Source organism: Capra hircus, assembly GCF_001704415.2.
Source record: "Capra hircus breed San Clemente chromosome X unlocalized genomic scaffold, ASM170441v1, whole genome shotgun sequence".
NCBI lineage: Eukaryota > Metazoa > Chordata > Mammalia > Artiodactyla > Bovidae > Capra > Capra hircus.
The window spans coordinates 65,517,584-65,537,535 of NW_017189516.1; the positions used below are offsets into that span (position 1 = coordinate 65,517,584).

A 19,952-nucleotide genomic window follows, 5' to 3' on the forward strand; every position below is an offset into this window, starting at 1 on the left:
TAAAAAAATAAGCCTCCAACGCTAAAATATACAAATGAACTTATCTACACAACAGAAACCAGGTCTGATGCATGCATCAGGAAGATCCCCCTGGAGGAGGAAATGGCAACCCACTCCAGGATTCTTGCCTGGAGAATCTCACGGACAGAGAAGCCTGGCGGGCTACAGTCCACGGGGTCGCAAAGAGTCGGACACGACTGAGCAATGAACTCACACACCCACACATACAAACAGAAACAGGCTCACAGGTGTAGAGAACAAACTCGCTTACCAGGAGTTAAGGGGTGGACAGGATATACTGGGAGATTGGAATTGATACAGACAGACTATGATGTATTAAATGGCTTTTTTTTTTTTTTTTTGCTACTCAAATATAATAGTATATTTTGAAAGGCAAAAAGAATCTAGATCTAAGTTTTTGGAAATACTATGCACATTTAGAGGAACTGTTGTTAAATGGCTTTCTCTGTGGCACTGGCGGTGAAGAACCTGCCTGCCAACGCAGGAGATGTAAAGAGACACAGGTTCAATCCCTGGGTGGGGAAGATTCCCTGGAGAAGGAAGTGGCAAGCTACTCCATCCAGGGTTGCTGCGTGGAGAGTCCCATGGACAGAGGAGCCTTGGCAGGCTATACAGTCCACGGGGTCGCAAAGTGTCGGACACAACCAAAGCAATTTAGCACACATGTATCAAACAGATAACCTGTCAGAACCTAGTGTATAGCTCAGGGAACTCTACTCAGTGCCCCGTGGTGACCTGAATGGGAAGGAAATAGAAAAAAGAGTGGATCCATGTGCATGTTTGCTGATTCACTCTGCTGTACTCCTGAAACTAACACAAGATCGTAAATCAACTCTAGTCCAATAACGGAAGAGTCTTGAGAGTCCCTTGGACAGCAAGGAGATCCAACCAGTCCATCCTAAAGGAAATCAGCCGTGAATATCCATTGGAAGGACTGTTGCTGAAGCTGAAGCTGCAATATTCTGGCCACATGCTGCGAAGAGTAGACTCACTGGGAAAGACCCTGATGCTGGGAAAGATTGAAGGCGGGAGGAAAATGGGGCGACAGAAAATGAGAGGGCTGGATGGACATGAGTTTGAGCAAACTCCGGGAGCTGGTGAAGGACAGGGAAGCCGGGCAGTTCTGTCGTCCTGTGGACTCGCAAAGAGTCAGACACGACTTAGAAACAACTGCACCTCCGCTTTGGCCCCTGTCTCCTGGGAGTGCCCGCCACCGAGAAAGCCACCCAGGAAAACCAGTTTAGAAAGTCAGTTTCGACTGAGGCCCCAGGACTTTAAGCGGATTAGAGCGGGAGGGGGACCCCACACCCCAGATCTCGCCGCTCGGTGGGCGGGACCCAGAGCGCACGGGGCAAAGTTCCGCGCTCCGGGCCGCGCCCCGCCATGGCGCTCACAGCGCGGAGGAGACGCGCGGCGCACGCCGCCAGGTGCGCGGGACCCTGGGCCCCGGTCCTTCCCCGATCCTGGGGCTGGGGGCGTGGAAACAGGGGACTAGAGTGGGGAGGGGCGTCTAGGGTGAGCTTGGACGCCCCCATCCACCCACCCACCCACCCAAAGGCCGGCCTGCGCTTGCGCCTCGGAGTCGCCAAAACGCAGCTGGAGGCCAGCTCGCCTTCCTGGACGCCGGCGGGACCAGAGAGCTGGGTTGGGGGCGTCGGGGGGCGTCGGGGAAAGGGAGGGAGCGGAAGGAAAGGGGCCAGAGAGTGGGGGAGGCGGCGGGGAGGAAGGGCAGGCAGGCAGGCCACGCCCCGGTGGAGGTGGCGCAGCCCTCCCCCGCTCTCCAAAGACTTCCTGTCCCGCCCCAGAGGTCTCCTCCAGCCACTCACTAGCCTCCTCCCAGCCCTCTCTCGCCTCGCGCCCTCCATCCCCAAAGTAAGACACACCCCCGTTCTGCACACTGACCACCTCCCCACACACCCCACCAGCGTGGCCGTGTGCCTGAAACCCACTAGGATGCAATCGGTCTGCCCTACCTTCTGGACTCTTGGCGAGACTGTAGCCCGCCAGGCTCCTCTGTCCATGGGATGCTCCACGCAAGAAAACTGGAGTCGGTTGTCATTTCCTTCTCCAGGGGATCTTCCCGACCCAGGGATCGAACCCAGGTCTCCAAAGGGCAGGCAGATTCTTTACCTTCTGAGCCACCAGGCAAGCCCCCAAAAGGGGTGATAGGATCCTGATGTACTCCTCTTGCGTTGTTTGAGAGGCAGTCCTACACTGTCAGTAATCCGTAACTGAGTCTGACGGAGTGGCTCTGGGGGCCTTCTTTCTGACATGTAACTTCAAAGGGAAGGGTGTTGTAAGCGTGAACACCAGGTAGGGCGGTGCGTTTAGCATAGAGTCCAAGAAAAAAAAAAAAAAAAGTGAATTGTGGCTCCTGCAGAGTTAGGGGGCAGAAAAAGCAAACTTTAGTTACAGACACGCAGAGTTCCTACCAGTTAAAGTGAAAAAAAAAAAAAAAAAACTAGGAATGATCAGGCCTGCTCACTGTTCACTTTCTCTTTATTCTCAGGAAAGGGAAAGAAAAACTCATTCCTCTGTTTTCCTTTTCACCACAACAAATTCCTCCAAGGGTAACCCCACTCCCCAAGTCTCAGGCCACGGGCTACAGGTCCCGAAACCCAAGCGCGGCGGAAAGGCAGCCCCCAGCTTCCGGACTGCTTGGCGCGTCGGGGCCCAACACGGGGACGGTGTTGGCACCGGGAGGGCCCTGCTGGGGACTCTGGGGTCCGCTGGAGCTTCTAGCGCCCAGGGCCGCAGGGCTTGGGGGCCGGGGAGAGCCTCGGTAGGTCCACCCCCAGGATCGCCCACATCTCCGTTAGGCCGTGCATACGCCCGCGCGTCGGGGCGGCGCCCGGCACTCGCTGGCGGCGCGCCTTGCAAATCGGAGCTGTGCTGTCTAGGGGACTTTTAATCCCGTATTGATCCTTTACACACGGAAGTCCCCAGGCCACAGGTCCCCAACCCCGAGCACCGCGGAGACGCCGCCCCCGGTCTCCGGACTGCTTGGCGCATCCGGACGCGATCGGGGAACGTCCACCGGGACGCGATCGGAGAACGTGGATGGCACCGGGGCCCCTGTTGGGGACTCGGGGATCCGCTGGACCGTCTAGCCCCCGAGTGCCTCTGGGTTTTGGGGGGCGGGGAGAGCCTGCCTAGGTCCACCGCCCAGGACCGCCCAAACCTCGGCGGCGCGCGCGCACGCCGGGTACGCCCCCGACGCTCGCTGGCCGCGCGCTTTTCAAATCCGAGCAGTGATCATTCGATCAAAACAGCTGTGCTGTCTAGGGTACTTTTAATCCCCTATTGATCCTTTAAAAACGTAAGTCCCCTTCTGATCCGACCTGGCCCCGTTTCCCTCCTGGCGGAGCCTGGGACCCCCTCACCCTGGGTTCCCCTCACCCTGGGCCCCCCGCCCCTGTGCGGAAGGCAGCTCCGAGACCCAGGGACAGGCGTGCTCGGGGTGCAGCGAGAATTAATTACAAAGTAGTGCAAGGTTGGGGGGCCTGGGTGAATCCAGTGAAAGAAACTGAATTTGGGCGGATCACGACTTTCAAAAGCAAAAACTAGTGCGTTCAAGTTCTGTGCGGCGCGTGGAATGGATTGGTCAAGCGTTGGGATAAAAATATACAAGGGCTGCAGGCCTTTCTTTGTTAAATCCTCATATAAAGGAAGAGCTTCCAGGGAGGCTCAATGGTAAAAAATCCCTCTGCCAGTGTAGCAAGCACCGGTTCAGTCTCTGGGTGGGGGAGATCCCCTGCAGAAGGAAGTAGCAATGCATTCTGGTTATTCTTGCCTGGAGAATCCTATGGACGGAGGAGCCTGGTGGGCTCCTGTCAGCGGGGTTGCAGAGAGGCGGACTGTGGACGGAGCACACGTGCAGTGGGATGCGAATGCCCTGCACCTTCCCCGCAACCTGTTTGAAAGGCTGACTTTTTCATTCCAAAGGAGACGTTTATTTCGGTTTTGGCTTTTTTCCCCCTTCTTTCTTGTCTCTAGGAACTCTTTAAATGTGTTGCTCATCATGTGTTTGCTTCTGAAGACTTGCGAATTAAAATCAGCAAATACGTCTAAACCAAATATTCTGCTGATAATGGCGGACGATCTGGGCATTGGGGATCTCGGTTGCTATGGAAACGACACACTAAGGTACCAGGAGCTGCGGATACGGGGAGCGGGGAGGCAGTTCTCGGGGTGTGTGTGTGTGCGTGTTTGGATGAATGAAGCAGACTTCAAATCTGCGCGCAGAAATTAGGAAATTCCTTAAGGCATCAAATTTCCACAGCGAAAGTTATTTTTGGAGCAAAAGTGAGTTATCAACCTTTCTGAGGGGAAGAAGAGAGCACAAGGGACTTCAGAGGGAAAGAAGGAGAGTTAGAGGGAAATCTGAGACTAGGAAGGTGAGAAGAATTCCTAAGATCAGGCAAGTGATTCTGAAGCTCCAGTACTTTGGTCACCTGATGCGAACAGCCTGATGCTGAGAAAGATTGAGGGCAGGAGGAGAAGGGGGTGACAGAGGATGAGATGGTTGAATGGCATCATGGACTCGATGGACATGAGTTTGAGCAAGCTCCAGGAGATGCTGATGGACAGGGAGGCCTGGCGTGCCGCAGTCCAGGGGGTCTCCAAGCGTCACAGACAACTGAGCATGCGCGGAAGCCTTTGTTGGAGTGCGTGTGAATGATACCATCAGCCGCCACCTCTGAACAGAAGTTTTAGGAACTGTCTCTGCAGATGTGTGTGTGTGTTAGTCGTTCAGTTGTGTCCGACTGTGACCCCATGGACTGTAGCCCTCCAGGCTCCTCTGTCCATGGGATTTCCCAGGCAAGGATACTGGAGTGGGTTGCCATTTCCTCCCCCAGGGGATCTTCCCTACGCAGGGATTGAACCCGGTTATACCAAATTGCAGGGAGTTTGCTTTACCATCTGAGCCACCAGGGAGGTCCTGCAGGGGGTAAAATGCAATTACATCTTAAAGCAAAGGACGTTCCTCAAATAGAGAACTCATCCGTGTACCTTTCAGCATGGGGACCCCACCCAGCTCGCTGGACCCATCCTAAGGGTGACCTTTGTGTGCTTGGCCCAGGACACCGAACATCGACCGGCTGGCGGAGGAAGGCGTGAGGCTCACCCAGCACCTGGCGGCCGCGCCCCTGTGCACCCCGAGCAGGGCCGCCTTCCTCACGGGGAGACACGCCTTCAGATCAGGTGGGTGTTGTGGGGGGCGGCTGGGGAAAGGGCTGGCCTCGTCACCCGTTAACTGTCCTTAAAAATGGGGTGGTGGCCATCTCCTGGAGTTAGCCCAAGCTCATGTCCATTGCATCGGTGTGGAGGCAAACCACTTCCGTATATTTCCCAGGGAGAACCCCATCAACTGCTGGATAAAAAGACAAGGGGACTTTGATACAAATTTTAAAAAGGCTAACACAAAATACAAACTAAAAGAATTAGGTGGTAGGACTTCCCTGGTGTCCAGTGGTTGAGACGCCATGCTCTTCCACTGCACGGGCCAGAGGTTCAATCCTTGGTCAGGAAACCAGAGTCCACATGACTAAGACCCTGCACAGCCAAATATATATATATGTATATATATCTTAAAAAAAAAAGAAAGAATCAGGTGGTGGGAGTTCCCTGGCAGCCCAGTGGTTGGGACTGTTCTTCCAATGCAGGGAACATGGGTTCGATCCCCGGTCAAGGAACTAGATCCTACTTGACACGACTCAGATCCTGCACAGACAAATAAATAAATATATACTAAACAAAAAAAAAGAATCATGTGGTGGGACTTCCCTGGTAGTCTAGTGATTGAGACTCTGAGCTTCCAGTGGAGGGGACATGGGTTCGATCCCTGGTCTGGGAACTAAGATCCTGAAAATAGCCAAAAAAGGAATCAAGTGCCAATGGTTGATAGATGGTTAAAATACAATCTGCAAATTCACTTTCCTGGAATTATGTAAATATTGTGCTTGTATGCCGCCAAGTTGCTCGGTCATCTCCAGACTCTTTGCGACCCCATGGACTGTGGCCTGCCAGGCTCCTCTGTCCATGGGATTCTCCAGCCAGGAATACTGGAGTTGGTTGCCATTTCCTTCTCCAGGGGATCTTCCCAACCCAGGGATCGAACCCCCGTCTCCTCCATTACAGGCAGTTTCTTTACCATCTGAGCAACCAGAAAGCTCTGTAATTACTGAGAATTCAGAAAGCTGAAAGCCTTCAAGGTAACTGGTTGTATTCCGTGTTGTTTGTCCAGAATCTTTGAGTCCGTCTCGAGGTCAAGTTGCAGTTTCAGATGGTCCCTCACAGGGTCATCCGTGGTGGAGAACCTCAGTCCCCAGCGGAGACCCTCGGCCTACTTACCGGAAGTAGGGTACTTCCGGGAAGGACGGTACTTCCGGCTGTTTACCGGAAACCAACGTTTCCTCTCGGCTCTGCTGCTCTCCTCAGGCATGGACGCCGCGGATGGCTACCGGGCCCTGCAGTGGAACGCGGGTTCGGGGGGACTCCCGCAGAATGAAACCACGTTTGCGAGGATCCTTCAGCGGCAGGGGTACAGCACGGGCCTCATCGGTGTGTGGTGACGCGTATATTTGTCTGCTTTCTTTGCGTGACGGTGAAGGTCAGGCATCGCAAGACCCTATGTTCCTGGAAAACGTTCAGCTGTGAGAACCCAGATTTAGTTCCTGGAGCCTCTCATGTCTCTTGAATGGTTCACCATGTTGGAATCGAAGAGTCTTTTTTTTTTTTTTTTTTTTTTAAACCCAGTAATTTTATTTTCTTTTAATAATATTCATCTTTCTTTTCTTTATTTTTTTCTAGACTTTTTTTGAGGAGAGTTGTTTCACAATCTTGTCTTGCTCTCTGCTTTACAGTGAAGTCAGTCAGCCATGAGGAATGCTCCCTCTTGAGCCTCTCGCTCACCTCGCGCCCCGCACCCGCCTAGGTCATCCCAGAGCCCGCTGCTGAGCTGTGCGCGGCTTCCCGCTAGCTGTCTGTGTCACACATGGCCGTGTATAGCTGTCAGCGCTGCTCTCTCGGTTCGTCCCACCATCTCCTTCCCCTCTTGTGTCCACACGTCCTTTATCCACGCTCTAGTCTTTATTCCCGCCCAGCGAATAGCTTCATCTACTGTCTTTCTAAATTCCATACATACGTGTTAACATGGGATACTGTTTTTCTCTTTCTGACTGACTTCACTCTGTAGAGCAGGTTCTGGGTTAATCCACCCTCACCAGGAGTCACTCAAATTCATTATTTTTTCATGGCTGAGTAATATTCCATTGTCTATACGTACCACATCTGTGTCCATTCATCTGTCAGTGGACAGTTAGGTTGTTTCTATGTCTTGGCTATCGTAAATAGTGCTGCAGTGAGCATTGGAATACGTGCTGCTGCTGAGTCGCTTCGGTCGTGTCTGACTGTGCGACCCCATAGACGGCAGCCCACCAGGCTCCCCTGTCCCTGGGATTCTCCAGGCAGGAACACTGGAGTGGGTTGCCATTTCCTTCTCCAATGCATGAAAGTGAAAAGTGAAAGTGAAGTCGCTCATTTGTGTCCAACTCCTAGCGACCCCATGGACTGCAGCCCACCAGGCTCCTCTGTCCATGGGATTTTCCAGGCAAGAGGACTGGAGTGGAGTGCCATTGCCTCCTCCTGGAGTACGTGAGTTTTTTACAATTACGGTTTTCTCAGGGAGTCCTTGTAACTTTAAAATATTTCTCCATGAGCCTCTTTGCTGGAGGAGTCCATCTTTTCCTCACGGCACTGGTCAGAATCTTCTAGACATTATATTGGTTTAAATGGCCACACCTCATCTCAAAACCCAGTGTTAAAACATTAGATGGTGGGACGCTTTGGAGGCAGGATCCTTCTATATGGTTTTATTCTCCAAAATCCTCACTGCAGCCCGCTGTTTTTGTTTCCTTAAATGTAAAAGGGCAGATTCCTGGGTTGGGAACCAGGACAGAGTCTTATAGGTTCTGAAGATAGCTTGTGAGTCGGGGGTGGGGGGGGAACCAAAGGAACAAGGGAAAAAGTGTCACTTCTTCACGTGGAATTTTGGGCGCCTGTAGCCTGCCAGGTTCCTCTGTCCATGGGATTCTCCAGGAAAGAATACTGGAGTGAGTATCCTTTTCCTATTCCAGGAGGTTTCCCAAATCCAAGGACTGAACCCGCATCTCTTGTGTCTCCTGCATTGGCAGGCAGATTCGTTACCACTGAGACACCTAGGAAGCCCCTATGGCTTTTTGGGTGTTGTTGTTCAGTCGCTCAGTCGTGTCTGACTCTCTTCGACTCCATGGACTGCCGCACGCCAGGCTTCCCTGTCCTTCATCGTCTCCGGGAGTTTGCTCAAACTCATGACCACTGAGTTGGTGATGAACCTCCCAGTTACCCTCAGAAAGAGATTTCAGGCAGAATCCCTTAGACGTATGCTGTTTTTTATGTTTCTTTTTAAGTTCTTGCTTCTGTCTTCAGGAAAATGGCATCAGGGTGTAAACTGTGCCTCGCGCAATGACCACTGCCATCACCCTCTGCACCACGGCTTTGACTATTTCTATGGCATGCCCTTCACGCTGGTCAACGACTGCCACCCAGACAGGCCCCCGGCGCTGGACGCGGGCTTGAGGGCCAAGCTGTGGCTTTCCACCCAGATCATGGCCCTGGGCGTGCTGACCATCGTGGCCGGCAAAGCCTGCAGGCTGATCTCCGTTTCCTGGAGACTAGTCTTGAGTGTGGCCACCCTGGTCCTGCTCTTTTTCACGTCCTGGTACGCCAGCTTTGGCTTCGTCCGCCGCTGGAACTGCATCCTGATGAGAAACCACGAAGTCACTGAGCAGCCCATGGTTTTGGAAAGAGCTGCGAGCCTCGTGCTCAAGGAGGCTGTTTCCTTTCTTGCAAGGTAATGGCGCCATCCCCTTGGAAATCAGAGGTGAGTTCTGGGTGCATCGAGTCTGTTTATCACCGGTGGGAATCTGCCAGCTCTCCGAGCAGACGTGTGTGTGTGTCTTAGCCGCTCAGTCGTGTCCAACTCTTTGTGGCCCCGTGGACTGTAGTCCACCAGGCTCTTCTGTCCATGGGATTCTCCACCTGGGAAGACTGGAGTGGGTTGAAACGAGCAGGTGGGTTTGAAGACTTCAACAGTTACACATGGATTGGTTTCCAAAACTCCAGTCTCTTCTTCTTGTTTTGGGCTCTGTTTTCTTTCTGTTAATATAAACCTTCTCTGTGTGCGTGCTCAGTTGCTCAGTTGTGTCCACCTCTTGGCGACCCCCATGGACTGTAGCCCACCAGGCTCCTCCGTCCTGGGGATTCTCCAGGCAAGCATACTGGAGTGGGTTGCCATGCCTTGCTCCAGGGGATCTTCTCAAGCCAGGGATATGAACCTGGGTCTCTTGCATTGGCAGCTGGATTCTTTACCACTGAGCCACTTGGGATGTCTAGAATATTGCCCAGCACCTTAAAAGAGTAAGGGGGCTGTGTGTGCTGACACGGAAATGTAGCTGACATGACCCTATGGGGCGTTCCTGGGACAGACCCCTACCCCTGTCCTCTGCTGCAGCTCCTGTCTGAAGTATGTAGATCATAGTATCTGATGCAGACTTCTTCAGTTGTTTTATAGATGCTAAAACCCCCAGCAAACAGATGTGAATTACTTGATGCCCTCGAGCCTTCAGTCTCTAGTTTGAAATCCTGGATCATAGAGATGCTCTTGTAACTAAAGGATGTTTTTTCTCCTTTCAGAAATAAGCATGGTCCTTTCCTGCTCTTTGTGTCTCTGCTGCATGTCCATGTCCCCCTGGTGACCACAGAAAGGTTCCTTGGGAAAAGTCAGCATGGCTTGTACGGCGACAACGTGGAGGAGATGGACTGGCTCGTGGGTAAGTCAGCCCACGGCCAGGCTTCATTAGTTCCTGGCCTTCCCTTGATGGCGGGGTGACACGTGGGTGACCTCCCCAGGAGCCAGCCTCGGTAAAGAATCAAAGACGAAGAGGAAGGTTCTCCCACGTCATCCGCAGATTCCTTCTGTCTTTCCTATTTCTTTTGTCTACTTTTGCACAAAGGCGTCCTGCTAAAGTCTGTGATTGAACGCTGTCACGACAGGACTTCCCAAGCAGTCCAGTGGTTACCGCTTCACCTTCCAATGCAGGGGGTGTGGGTTCGATCCCTGGTTGGGGAGCTGAGAGCCCACATGCCTTGTGGCCAAAAAACCAAACATACAACAGAAACCGTATGGTAGTACATTCGATAAAGAGCTTAAAAATTAAATGTTAGGCGCTCAGTCGTGTCCAACTCTTTGCGACCCCGTGGACTGCAGTCCATCAGCTCCTCTGTCCATGGGATGGATTCTCCAGGCAAGAACGCTGGAGTGGGTTACCGTGCCCTCCTGCAGGGATCTTCCCGACCCAGGGATCGAACCCACATCGCCTGCGTCGGCAGGTGGGTGGGTTCTTTCACTACTGAGCCACCTGGGAAACCCTCAGAAAGGAGATGTTGGGTTGAATTCTCAGATGCTGTTTCATTCACGTTGCCCTGAAATGCCGCGTCTTTCCTAAAGGGGAGATTCTGAGCGCCGTTGAAACACACGGCTTGAAAAACACGACTCTCACGTACTTCACCTCTGATCACGGGGGACACTTGGAGGCGAGAGACGGACATGTCCAACTGGGCGGGTGGAATGGAATTTACAGAGGTAAGGCCCGTGGGCATTGGGGTTCCAGGGTAAAATCTCTTTACATTGGTACTTTTAAATATCGGACATGAGGGACTTCCCTGGTGGTGCACTGGTTAAGACTCCGCACTTCCATTGCAGGGTGCACGGGTTCGATCCCTGGTCAGGGAACTAAGATCCCACATGCCTTTCAGCATGGCCAAAACATTTTTTTAAAATAAAATGAATAAAATAAAATTTGATACGGTTCATCTGAACTATTCTGGAGAAGGAAATGGCAACCCACTCCAGCGTTCTCGCCTGGAGAATCCCGTGGCCAGAGGAGCCTTGTGGGCTACAGTCTACGTGTGTGTGGTCAGTCACTCTGTCGTGTCTGACTCTTTGCAACCCCACAGACTGTAGCCTGCCAGGCTCCTCTGTCCATGGGATACTCTAGGCAAGGATACTGGAATGGGTCGCCTTGCCCTCCTCCAGGGGATGTTCCCGACCCAGGGATCAAGCCAGCATCCCATAGATGCCCTGCACTGGCAGGTGGGTGCTTTACCACTAGCGCCGCTGGGCCACAGCGATGGGGTGGCCAAGAGTCGGACGCCACGGAGCGACCGAGCGTACACACTGCATACAGACCCACACAGGTACATCCGGGTGCGGCTGGAGCATCTCCTGAGAAGGCAGTGGTGTCGTTCCCTTCCAGGCGGCAAAGGCATGGCCGGCTGGGAAGGCGGGATCCGGGTCCCAGGGATATTCCGGTGGCCTGGGGTCCTGCCGGCCGGCCGCGTGATCCATGAGCCCACCAGCCTGATGGACGTCTTCCCCACTGTGGTCCAGCTGGCGGGCGGCCAGGTGCCCCAGGACAGGTACACTCCTCCCTGCGTCCTGAGAGAGCCCCCTTCCCTCGTCCATATCTTTGGGGAAAATATTCCACAATAGGAGAACGTTTAAAATAGGCTCCCATGTAGGGGACAGGCTGATGTGAAATGACCACACCCAGGGAAACAAGACTAAACGAACTATTGGGTCCAGTGACTTGTTTTGGTCTTTTTCTCGGCAAGAGTTTATGTTACGGTATCACAATCCGGAGAGGCAATCATCAGAATGTGACATCTCCAATTAATCTTCTGAGATGCAATCTTGCCCATGTGTTGGTGTGGCTATGAAAATTTAAATTTTTTTTTTAAGTTTATTTTATTTATTTTTAGGCTGTGCCACACAGCATGTGGATCTTAGTTCCCGGACCAGGGATCGAACCTGTGTCCTTCCTGCACTGAAAGTTCAGCGTCTTAACCTTGCTGGACCACCAGGGAAGTCCCTTGAAAATATGATTGAAAAATGATTATGTACCTCGATACACACCCAAAAAGTCCCTCTCATACATGAGAAGAAATAGAAGTAAATATTTTGATACAAGATGGGATTTTACTTCCTTTAGGATAACCAATAAGGGACTTCCTTAGATATCCAGTGGTTAGGAATCCATGTTTCCACTCACAGGGGGTATGGGTTTGATCCCTGCTTGGGGAATGAGGATACTACCTGTCAGCCTCCCCCCCACCCCCCAAAAAAGGCCTGAAAAAAAGGTTACCAATAAATATTTGTGTGTGATGGATAATAATATAAGGTACTTTATCCCCTAGTTCTTACTGCAAAAAAATAAGCCATCTTATTAATTTTTTAGTTTAGTAGTATTTGTAGTTCAGCAGGTTTCTCTGGAGAGAGAGAGCCAGCAGTACATGTGTAGGGGTGTGTGTGTGTGTGTGTGTGTAAGTAAGAAGGGCTCTGCTAGTGACTCAGATGGTAAGGAGTGCCTGCCTGCAATGCAGGAGACCCAGGTTCGATCCCTGGGTTGGGAAGATCCCCTGGAGGAGGACATGGCAACTCACTCCAGTCTTCTTGCCTGAGGAATCCCATGGACAGAGGAGCCTGGCAAGCTATAGTCTGTGGGGTCAAAATAAGACATTTATCATAAGGAATTGGCTCACGCAGTGGTAGAGACTGGCAAATTGAAATTTGATGCTGGGAAGGCCGCAAGCCGCAAATTCAGGAGTATTTCTGTAGCATTGTGTTGAGGGAGAGTTTTCTCTTCCCCAGCAAACCTCAGATTTGTTCTTGACAGCCTTCAACTGATCGGACCAGACTCACCCTCCTAACCCCAGGGCAATCTGCTTTACTGAAAGCCTTGCTAATTAGAGATGTTAACCTCACCTACTATGTATAAAATAGATAACCAGCAAGGCCTTGCTGTGCTGCACAGGGAACTCTGCTCAATGCTCTGTAATCACCTCAATAGGAAAAGAATTTGAAAAAGAATACATACGTGTTTTACGTATCACTGATTCACTTTGCCATATACCTACAACTATCATAACGTCGTTCATCAACTATACTCTAATAGAAAATAAAAATTCAAAAATATATAGATAAAATGAAAAATATAAATAAAAGGTTTCTGCTGCCCTAGACTTCAGCCTAGGGGCACGGGCAGCCCAGCTGGAATTTAAGAAGACTTGGTGTTAATATCTGCAGTCAGCGTGGTGTGTGTTGTTGTGTCTGGGTATGTCTGTGTGTCTTCTAATTATGACGTGCTACACGCAGTCTGGGCAGCCTTGGGGAGACGGGGCGTGTGTGATCCACTGTGTGTTACCTGGGGTCCTGGCAGCCTTGGGGTTTCAAAGGTCCCAGGTCAACAGTGCAGGCCACATAGCCTCACTCTCAGTCCCTCCCGTGGTCTCTTCCCTGAATCAGGGTCATCGATGGCCGGAGCCTGCTGCCCCTGCTGCGGGGAGATGCTGAGCACTCGGCACACGAGTTCCTGTTTCATTACTGCGGGCAGTATCTCCACGCCGCCCGCTGGCACGACAAGGACAGTGAGTACTCGCCTCCCCACGACTCGGCGGGTGCTGGTCTCCATCAGGGTCCTCCAGGGAAATGGAACCTAGAGGGTGTGTGGGTGCCCGGGTGGATGGGTGGATGCATGGGTGGGTGGATGGATAGATGATGGCTGGGTGACGGATGATGAATGGATGGGTGGGTGATGGATGGGTGATGGATGGGTGATGGATGGTGGGTGATGGATAGATGATGGCTGGGTGACGGATGATGAATGGATGGGTGGGTGATGGATGGATGATGGATGGGTGGGTGGATGGATGGATGATGGATGGATGATGGATGGGTGGGTGAATAGATGAATGGATATGTAGATGATGGCTGGGTGATAGATGATGAATGGATGGGTGGGTGATGGATAGATGATGGATGGGTGGATGGATGGATGATGGATGATGGATGGGTGGGTGGATGGATGGAAAAGGGATGGATGCATGGGTACATAGATGATGGATGGATATAGGTGGATGGGTAGATGAATGCATGGATTGATAAGTGGATGGATGGATAGGTGGATGGATGGATGGGTGGATGGATGGATAGGTGGATGGATGGATGGGTGGATGGATAGAACGGTGGTAGGTAAATGCATATATAAGAGATGGAAAAGGTGACGTGATAGGTGACTAGATAGAGAAATAGATATACACAGAGATAACAGATGAAGGCGATGGCACCCCACTCCAGTACCCTTGCCTGGAAAATCCCATGGATGGCGGAGCCTGGTGGGCTGCAGTCTGTGGGGTCGCGAACAGTCAGACGCGACTGAGCGACTTCACTTTCACTTTTCACTTTCATGCATTGGAGAAGGAAATGGCAACCCACTCCAATGTTCTTGCCTGGAGAATCCCAGGGACGGGGGAGCCTGGTGGGCTGCCGTCTATGGGGTCGCACAGACTCGGACACGACTGAAGCGACTTAGCAGCAGCAGCAGGTAGATAATAAATAGTTACATACAGAGGGGCCTCCCTGGTGGCTCAGCTGGTAAAGAATCTGCCTCAGTGCAGGAGACCCGGGTTCGATCCCTGGGTGGGGAAGATCCCCTGGAGGAAGGCATGGCAGCCCACTCCAGTATCCTTGCCTGGAGAATGCAATGGACAGAGGAGCCTGGCGGGCTGCAGTCCACGGGGTCACAAAGAGTCAGACACAGCCGCATATAGAGGACACAGCTGCACACAGAGGAAGAGATACAGGTAGATAACAGATGACAGACAGAAGACAAAGGTGAGCGATGGACATGCAGGTGTCCGCGCAGCTGACGGGGCACCGCCTCTGTTTGCCCCTAGGCGGAAGGCTCTGGAAGGTCCATTACACCACGCCCCGCTTCCACCCCGAGGGCGCAGGGGCCTGCCACGGCCGCAGCGTGTGCCCCTGCTCGGGAGCCGGCGTGACCCACCACGACCCTCCCCTGCTCTTCGACCTTTCCGAGGACCCGTCCGAGGCCCGGCCCCTGTCGCCCGACGCCGGGCCCCTGTACCACGAGGCGGTGGCCCGCGTGGGCCGGGCGGTCCGGCAGCACCGCCGGTCACTGCGCCCGGCGCCTGAGCAGCTGTCCTTCTGGAACGTGGCCTGGAAGCCGTGGCTGCAGCCCTGCTGCGGGCCCTTCCCGTTCTGCGCATGCTCCCGGGACGCGGACCCCAGGGAGACCTGACCTCGCCGCTCCCCAAGTTACAGCAAGGGGTGGGCGAGCAGGCAGGGAGAACGGGAGCCTTGTGTGCTCTCGGGGCTGGAGAACTGCAGCGGCCGCTGGGGGCAACGGGGTGGACGGTCCTCCAGCCACCAAAAAATGGAACTACCCTAGGAAGCAGCTATGCCAGCCCTGCGTGTGTGTCTGTCACTCAGCCATGTCTGAAGGAGTGTTTCCGGCCTGGAAAAGAAAACAACAGTTTCAAAGGCCCTTGCTGAATCATCTAACTTCGGAGAAAACAGAACTTTAGGTCCCGCCCTGATGCTCCAGGCCGGTTGCATCTATCTGGGACGTATCACCCCTGTCCAGAAATCTTCCACCCCCTACACCTGCCCAGAAGACTTATCACCTCCTGTCCGGAAACCTTGCACCCCCTACACCTGCCCAGAAGACTTATCACCCCCTGCCCAACTACAAATGCCATCTCAACTAAAGAATACCCAAAACATCCCCCCTGATTAACATTTCCTTATCGCTTCCATAAACCTCCCTATGAATACGGAGCCTCCCTGATCCCTCTCTGCGCTCAGCCTGATCTTAAGGCCAACCGTCGCCCCTCCTTGCCTGAATAAAGGTAACCTACTTCTACTGAGATCGTCTTTCCTCTTTCTGCCTCGGCCCGAACTATACCTTACAGTGTCCAACTCTGTGAGACCCCATGGACTGCAGCCCTCCAGGCGCCTCTGTCCATGGGATTCTCCAGGCAAGAACACTGGAGTGGGTTGCCATTTCCTCCGCCAGGGGAAATCTTCCGGACCCAGGGATCAAACCCAGATCTCCTGCATTGCAGGCAGATTCTTACAGTTGAGCCCCCAGGGAAGCCCTGGGTATTTGTCTGCAGGAGATGAAATCAGGATGTTGGTGACTTATTTGCACCGCTGTTTACTTCAGCGCTGTTCACAATAGCCAAGACGTGGAAACAACCCAAGTGTGTTATCAATGGACGAATGAATACAGAAAAAATATATACACACACATGCTGATACTCTTTGTGACCCCATGGACTGTAGCCCCGCCAGGCTCCTCTGTCCTTGGGGCTCTCCAGGCAAGGATGTTGGAGGGGGTTGCCATGCCCTCCTCCAGGGGAGCTTTCCCACCCGGGGATTGAAACCGGGTCTCCTGCATTGGCAGACAGGTTCTTTAGCACTGAGCCACTTGTGAAGCCTACACACACACACACACACACACACACACTGGAATATTTATTTGGCCACACACACACACACACACTGGAATATTTATTTGGCCACACACACACACACACACACACACACTGGAATATTTATTTGGCCACACACACACACACACACACACACACAGACACACTGGAATATTTATTTGGCCACACACACACACACACACACGAAATTTTGGCCATAAAAACGAAATCTTGTCACTTGCAGCAATAAGCTGCCCTGGTGGCTCTGCCTGCAATGGGGGAGAGCTGAGTTCAGTCCCTGGGTGGGGAAGAGACCCCTGGAGGAGGGCATGACAACCCACTCCAGGATTCTTACCTGGAGAATCCCGTGGATGGAGGGGTCTGCTGGGCTTTAGTCCACGGGTCGCAAAGAGTCGGCCACGACTGACCGGCTGAGCAGACAGCAGGTGAGCCTTGAGGGCATCATGCTAAGTGGGATAAGTCAGGCAGAGAAAGACAGCTATCTTACGATCTCACATCTGTGTCGAAGCAAAAACAATAAAGTTATAGCTGCAGAGAGCAGAGTGCTGAGTGTCACAAACTGGAGGGGGTGGTGATGGGGAGACCCTTCAGCTGTAAGATGGACACGTACTTCCTTGTTGAAAACCTCCAACTGTCATGCCACCTATAAAACCAATGATTCAAACAGGAATGCTCCTAATTTAGAGGTTCCACTTGGCTTCATTGAACACTGTATTTTTTTTTAAGAATTTTTTTTTTAACATGGACCATTTTTTTTTTTAGGTCTTTATTGAATTTGTTCCAGTACTGCTTGTTTTCTGTTTTGGTTCTTTGGGCCCTGAGGCATGTGAGAATCTTAGCTCCCCAACCAGTGATCTTAACCACTGAACCACCAGGAAGTCCTTGTATTTCTTAAAAAACAAAACAAAACAATTTTTTAAGTTTATGCATTTTCATCTTCTTTGGGTCTTTTTCTTCTTTTCCTCTGTTACAACTTTCTGACATACTCCTCGTGAGTTACATTCATTTTGAGTCGGACCTTCCCGCCCACCACCTTTGCTGGAAAACAGTCTTTAACTCCTGCAGCTTTTAAATATTACACATTTCCGTGGTAATCTGTTGTCAAAGTGGTTCTGAGAATAAAGAAGCGTTTTCTCGGCAGGTCGGTGCCTGGCGGGAAAGTGGGGAAAGACCCCCCAGAAGAGAGGGGTTTCCCCTGCAGACCCCAAGTGCAAAGAAACAGCCATGAGGCCCAGGAGTGTGGAAAGCTGGGAGGGGTCAGCCGGGACTTGGGGCCCGGAGCTGATGCACGGCTGAATTGAACAAACTCCGTCTTTGTCTCCCAGGCGCCTGTAAGTCTGGTCTTTAACTCTGGACAAGGCGATTTACTATGATCAGGTCAAAGTTCACGAGTGTCCCTGAGGACCCTAGAGTCTACTTCTTAAGAGTTTCCATGGTAACAACTGGCCCAACTGGTTAAGCAGGCTGTCACAAACCAGTGCTTGCGGAGGCTTGGCTGGCCCCTCCCCTGCAGTGTGTGTTTGTATCTCCAGCGGGATATGTATTCAGTTCAGTTCAGTTGCTCAGTCGTGTCTGACTCTGCGACCCCATGGACTGCAGCACGCCAGGCCTCCCTGTCCATCACCAACTCCCGGAGTTCACTCAAACTCATGTCCATCGAGTAGGTGATGCCATCCAACCATCTCATTCTCTCTCGCCCCGTTCTCCTGCCTTTAATCTTTCCGAGCATCAGGGTCTTTTCCAATGAGTCAGTTCCTCGCATCAACACACAGCAGACGCGTTCCGAGAGGTCTCTATCAACATGTATCTTTCTGCCTGTGGATGTCCACTGGTCTCAGCACTGTTTGTGGAAAAGACCAGCCTTTCTCTGTGGCCTTGCCTCTGCACTTGGGCGAACCCTTGCCTTCATGTATGGGGAACAGTGAGGTCGGAGGTGGATGGTCTCCCGGTTAGAGGTTTACGACTAGCCTCCTGTTTGCATTTCGTGGGGCCGGAAGACATGGGCTTCAGGCTGGAAACTTAAAACCAGCATCCTGTGTGCATTTCCTGAGGTAAGGAGATTAGGCCGGGCTCCAGTGGAGGGACGTACAGTCGGCCTCAGAAACAGGGCAACTCGCTAAGTGTTTGTCCCTAGTAAACATCTCAAGGGAAGAGTCACAGCAAGGCCACAGAGGGACAAAACCCCATGTGACTAAAGGGTTAAGGGATGTGTGTTCGCCCCTCTTTGGGGACTAGCGAAACACTACACGTGCTCAGGAAGTCTCCTTGAGGGGGAGGGTCCAAAGTCAGGCTATGGGGCCAGACCATGAAGAGTCTTGCTCCTCCCAGAAGCCTTCACTTGGCCATCCATCTTGCCTGAGGGGTGCCTGTGCACACCGCAGGGGAGGGTCCCGGGGTAGGTCAGGTGTGGGAAGAGAAACCGGATAATCGGCCTGAAGGAAGACAAAGATCCAGAACTGCCTTATAAAGATATCTTAACTCTGTACTGGGCTCCTCCTCTCTGGGAGCGGGGAGTGCCCACACCCTCTGTCTCGCCTTAAGCGTCTCTGTCTTGCTTCTGTCGTAACTGAACGGATCATTTCCCTATAAGCTCTGTCCCTTGCGATGCTGTATTTCTAATAAAAAAATTTTTATACCCGCATTGACAGTATCTGCCTCTGAGATAAATGCATTTTTCACTGTGGGCAACGTTCCAGGGAGAAACAGCTTCTAGCCTCCTAGCCCTTGTGGGTGTGTTGGCTAGGATCCCTGGTTCTCATCCAGGATGCCCATCCCTGGGCAGGGAATTAAGCTCTCACTTGCCTTGGGTGTGTGCTCAGTTCTTTCAGTCGTGTCTAACTGTGTGTGACCCCATGGACCCTCCAGGCTCCTCTGTCCAATGGGGATTCTTCAGGCAAGAGTACTGGAGTGGGTTGCCGTGCCCTCCTACAAGGGATTTTCCTGACCCGGGGATCAAACCCATGTCTCCTGCGTTGAAGGCAGATTTCTTACCGCTGACCCCCCGGGGAAGCCCACTGCTGCCTTGATGAGATCAATAATAGATGCCCACGCTCAGGGAATTGACAGATTAAATGATCGGGACATCAGGCACTTGGTCTGCAATACTGGGAGTTTTATACTACTCTTTGACCACTACTGAAGCCTGGAAAGTCTATAAGAGGTCTCCTGGAGGAGGACATGGTCTTGATGAAGAGCTGAGATCTACACAAGCTTACAGAGAGTGTGTGTATTAGTTTCTTGGACTGATTACAACAAATGACCACAAACCAGGGGACTTAAACGACATCTATCCTCCCCCAGCCCTGGAGACTAGATGTCTGAGGTCAAGGGTCCCGGGGCTGGGCTCCCTGCAGAGGCTCCAGGGGAGGGTCCTTCCCGCCTCTTCCAGTTTCCGTGGGCTCCAGGCTTCCGTCCCTGGGCTGGTGGCCGCCTCCCTCCCGTCTCTGCCGCCGTCTCCACGTGGCTTTTCCTCTGCGTCCTTGTCTCCCCTCTTCTGTCTTGCCTAAGCACACCTT

General features: G+C 52.4%; 1 protein-coding gene across 2 annotated transcripts; it reads left to right on the top strand.

The window, feature by feature from the left end:
- Nucleotides 1-1,377: 1,377 nt before the first annotated feature.
- Nucleotides 1,378-17,237, top strand: LOC102181292 (arylsulfatase D). 2 transcript variants are annotated; one of them, XM_018043967.1, is made up of 10 exons: nucleotides 1,378-1,448; nucleotides 4,018-4,167; nucleotides 5,105-5,226; nucleotides 6,463-6,585; nucleotides 8,491-8,914; nucleotides 9,757-9,893; nucleotides 10,571-10,705; nucleotides 11,379-11,541; nucleotides 13,427-13,548; nucleotides 17,200-17,237. In XM_018043967.1, exons 1-10 carry the CDS (start codon nucleotides 1,405-1,407, stop codon nucleotides 17,208-17,210), a joined length of 1,431 nt encoding a protein of 476 aa, XP_017899456.1. In that variant the 5' UTR covers nucleotides 1,378-1,404; the 3' UTR covers nucleotides 17,211-17,237. The 2 variants fall into 2 exon arrangements, with proteins under 2 accessions (XP_017899456.1, XP_017899455.1); XM_018043966.1 differs by lacking the exon at nucleotides 17,200-17,237 and adding an exon at nucleotides 14,857-15,850.
- The last annotated feature ends 2,715 nt before the right edge of the window (nucleotides 17,238-19,952 follow it).

Coding starts and splice junctions, on each gene's coding strand:
- LOC102181292 (XM_018043966.1), top strand. CDS start 1,405: ATGGCGCTCACAGCGCGGAGGAGACGCGCGGCGCACGCCGCCAG. Junction 4,168..5,104: donor TATGGAAACGACACACTAAG/GTACCAGGAGCT, acceptor TGCTTGGCCCAG/GACACCGAACATCGACCGGC. Junction 6,586..8,490: donor GTACAGCACGGGCCTCATCG/GTGTGTGGTGAC, acceptor TTCTGTCTTCAG/GAAAATGGCATCAGGGTGTA.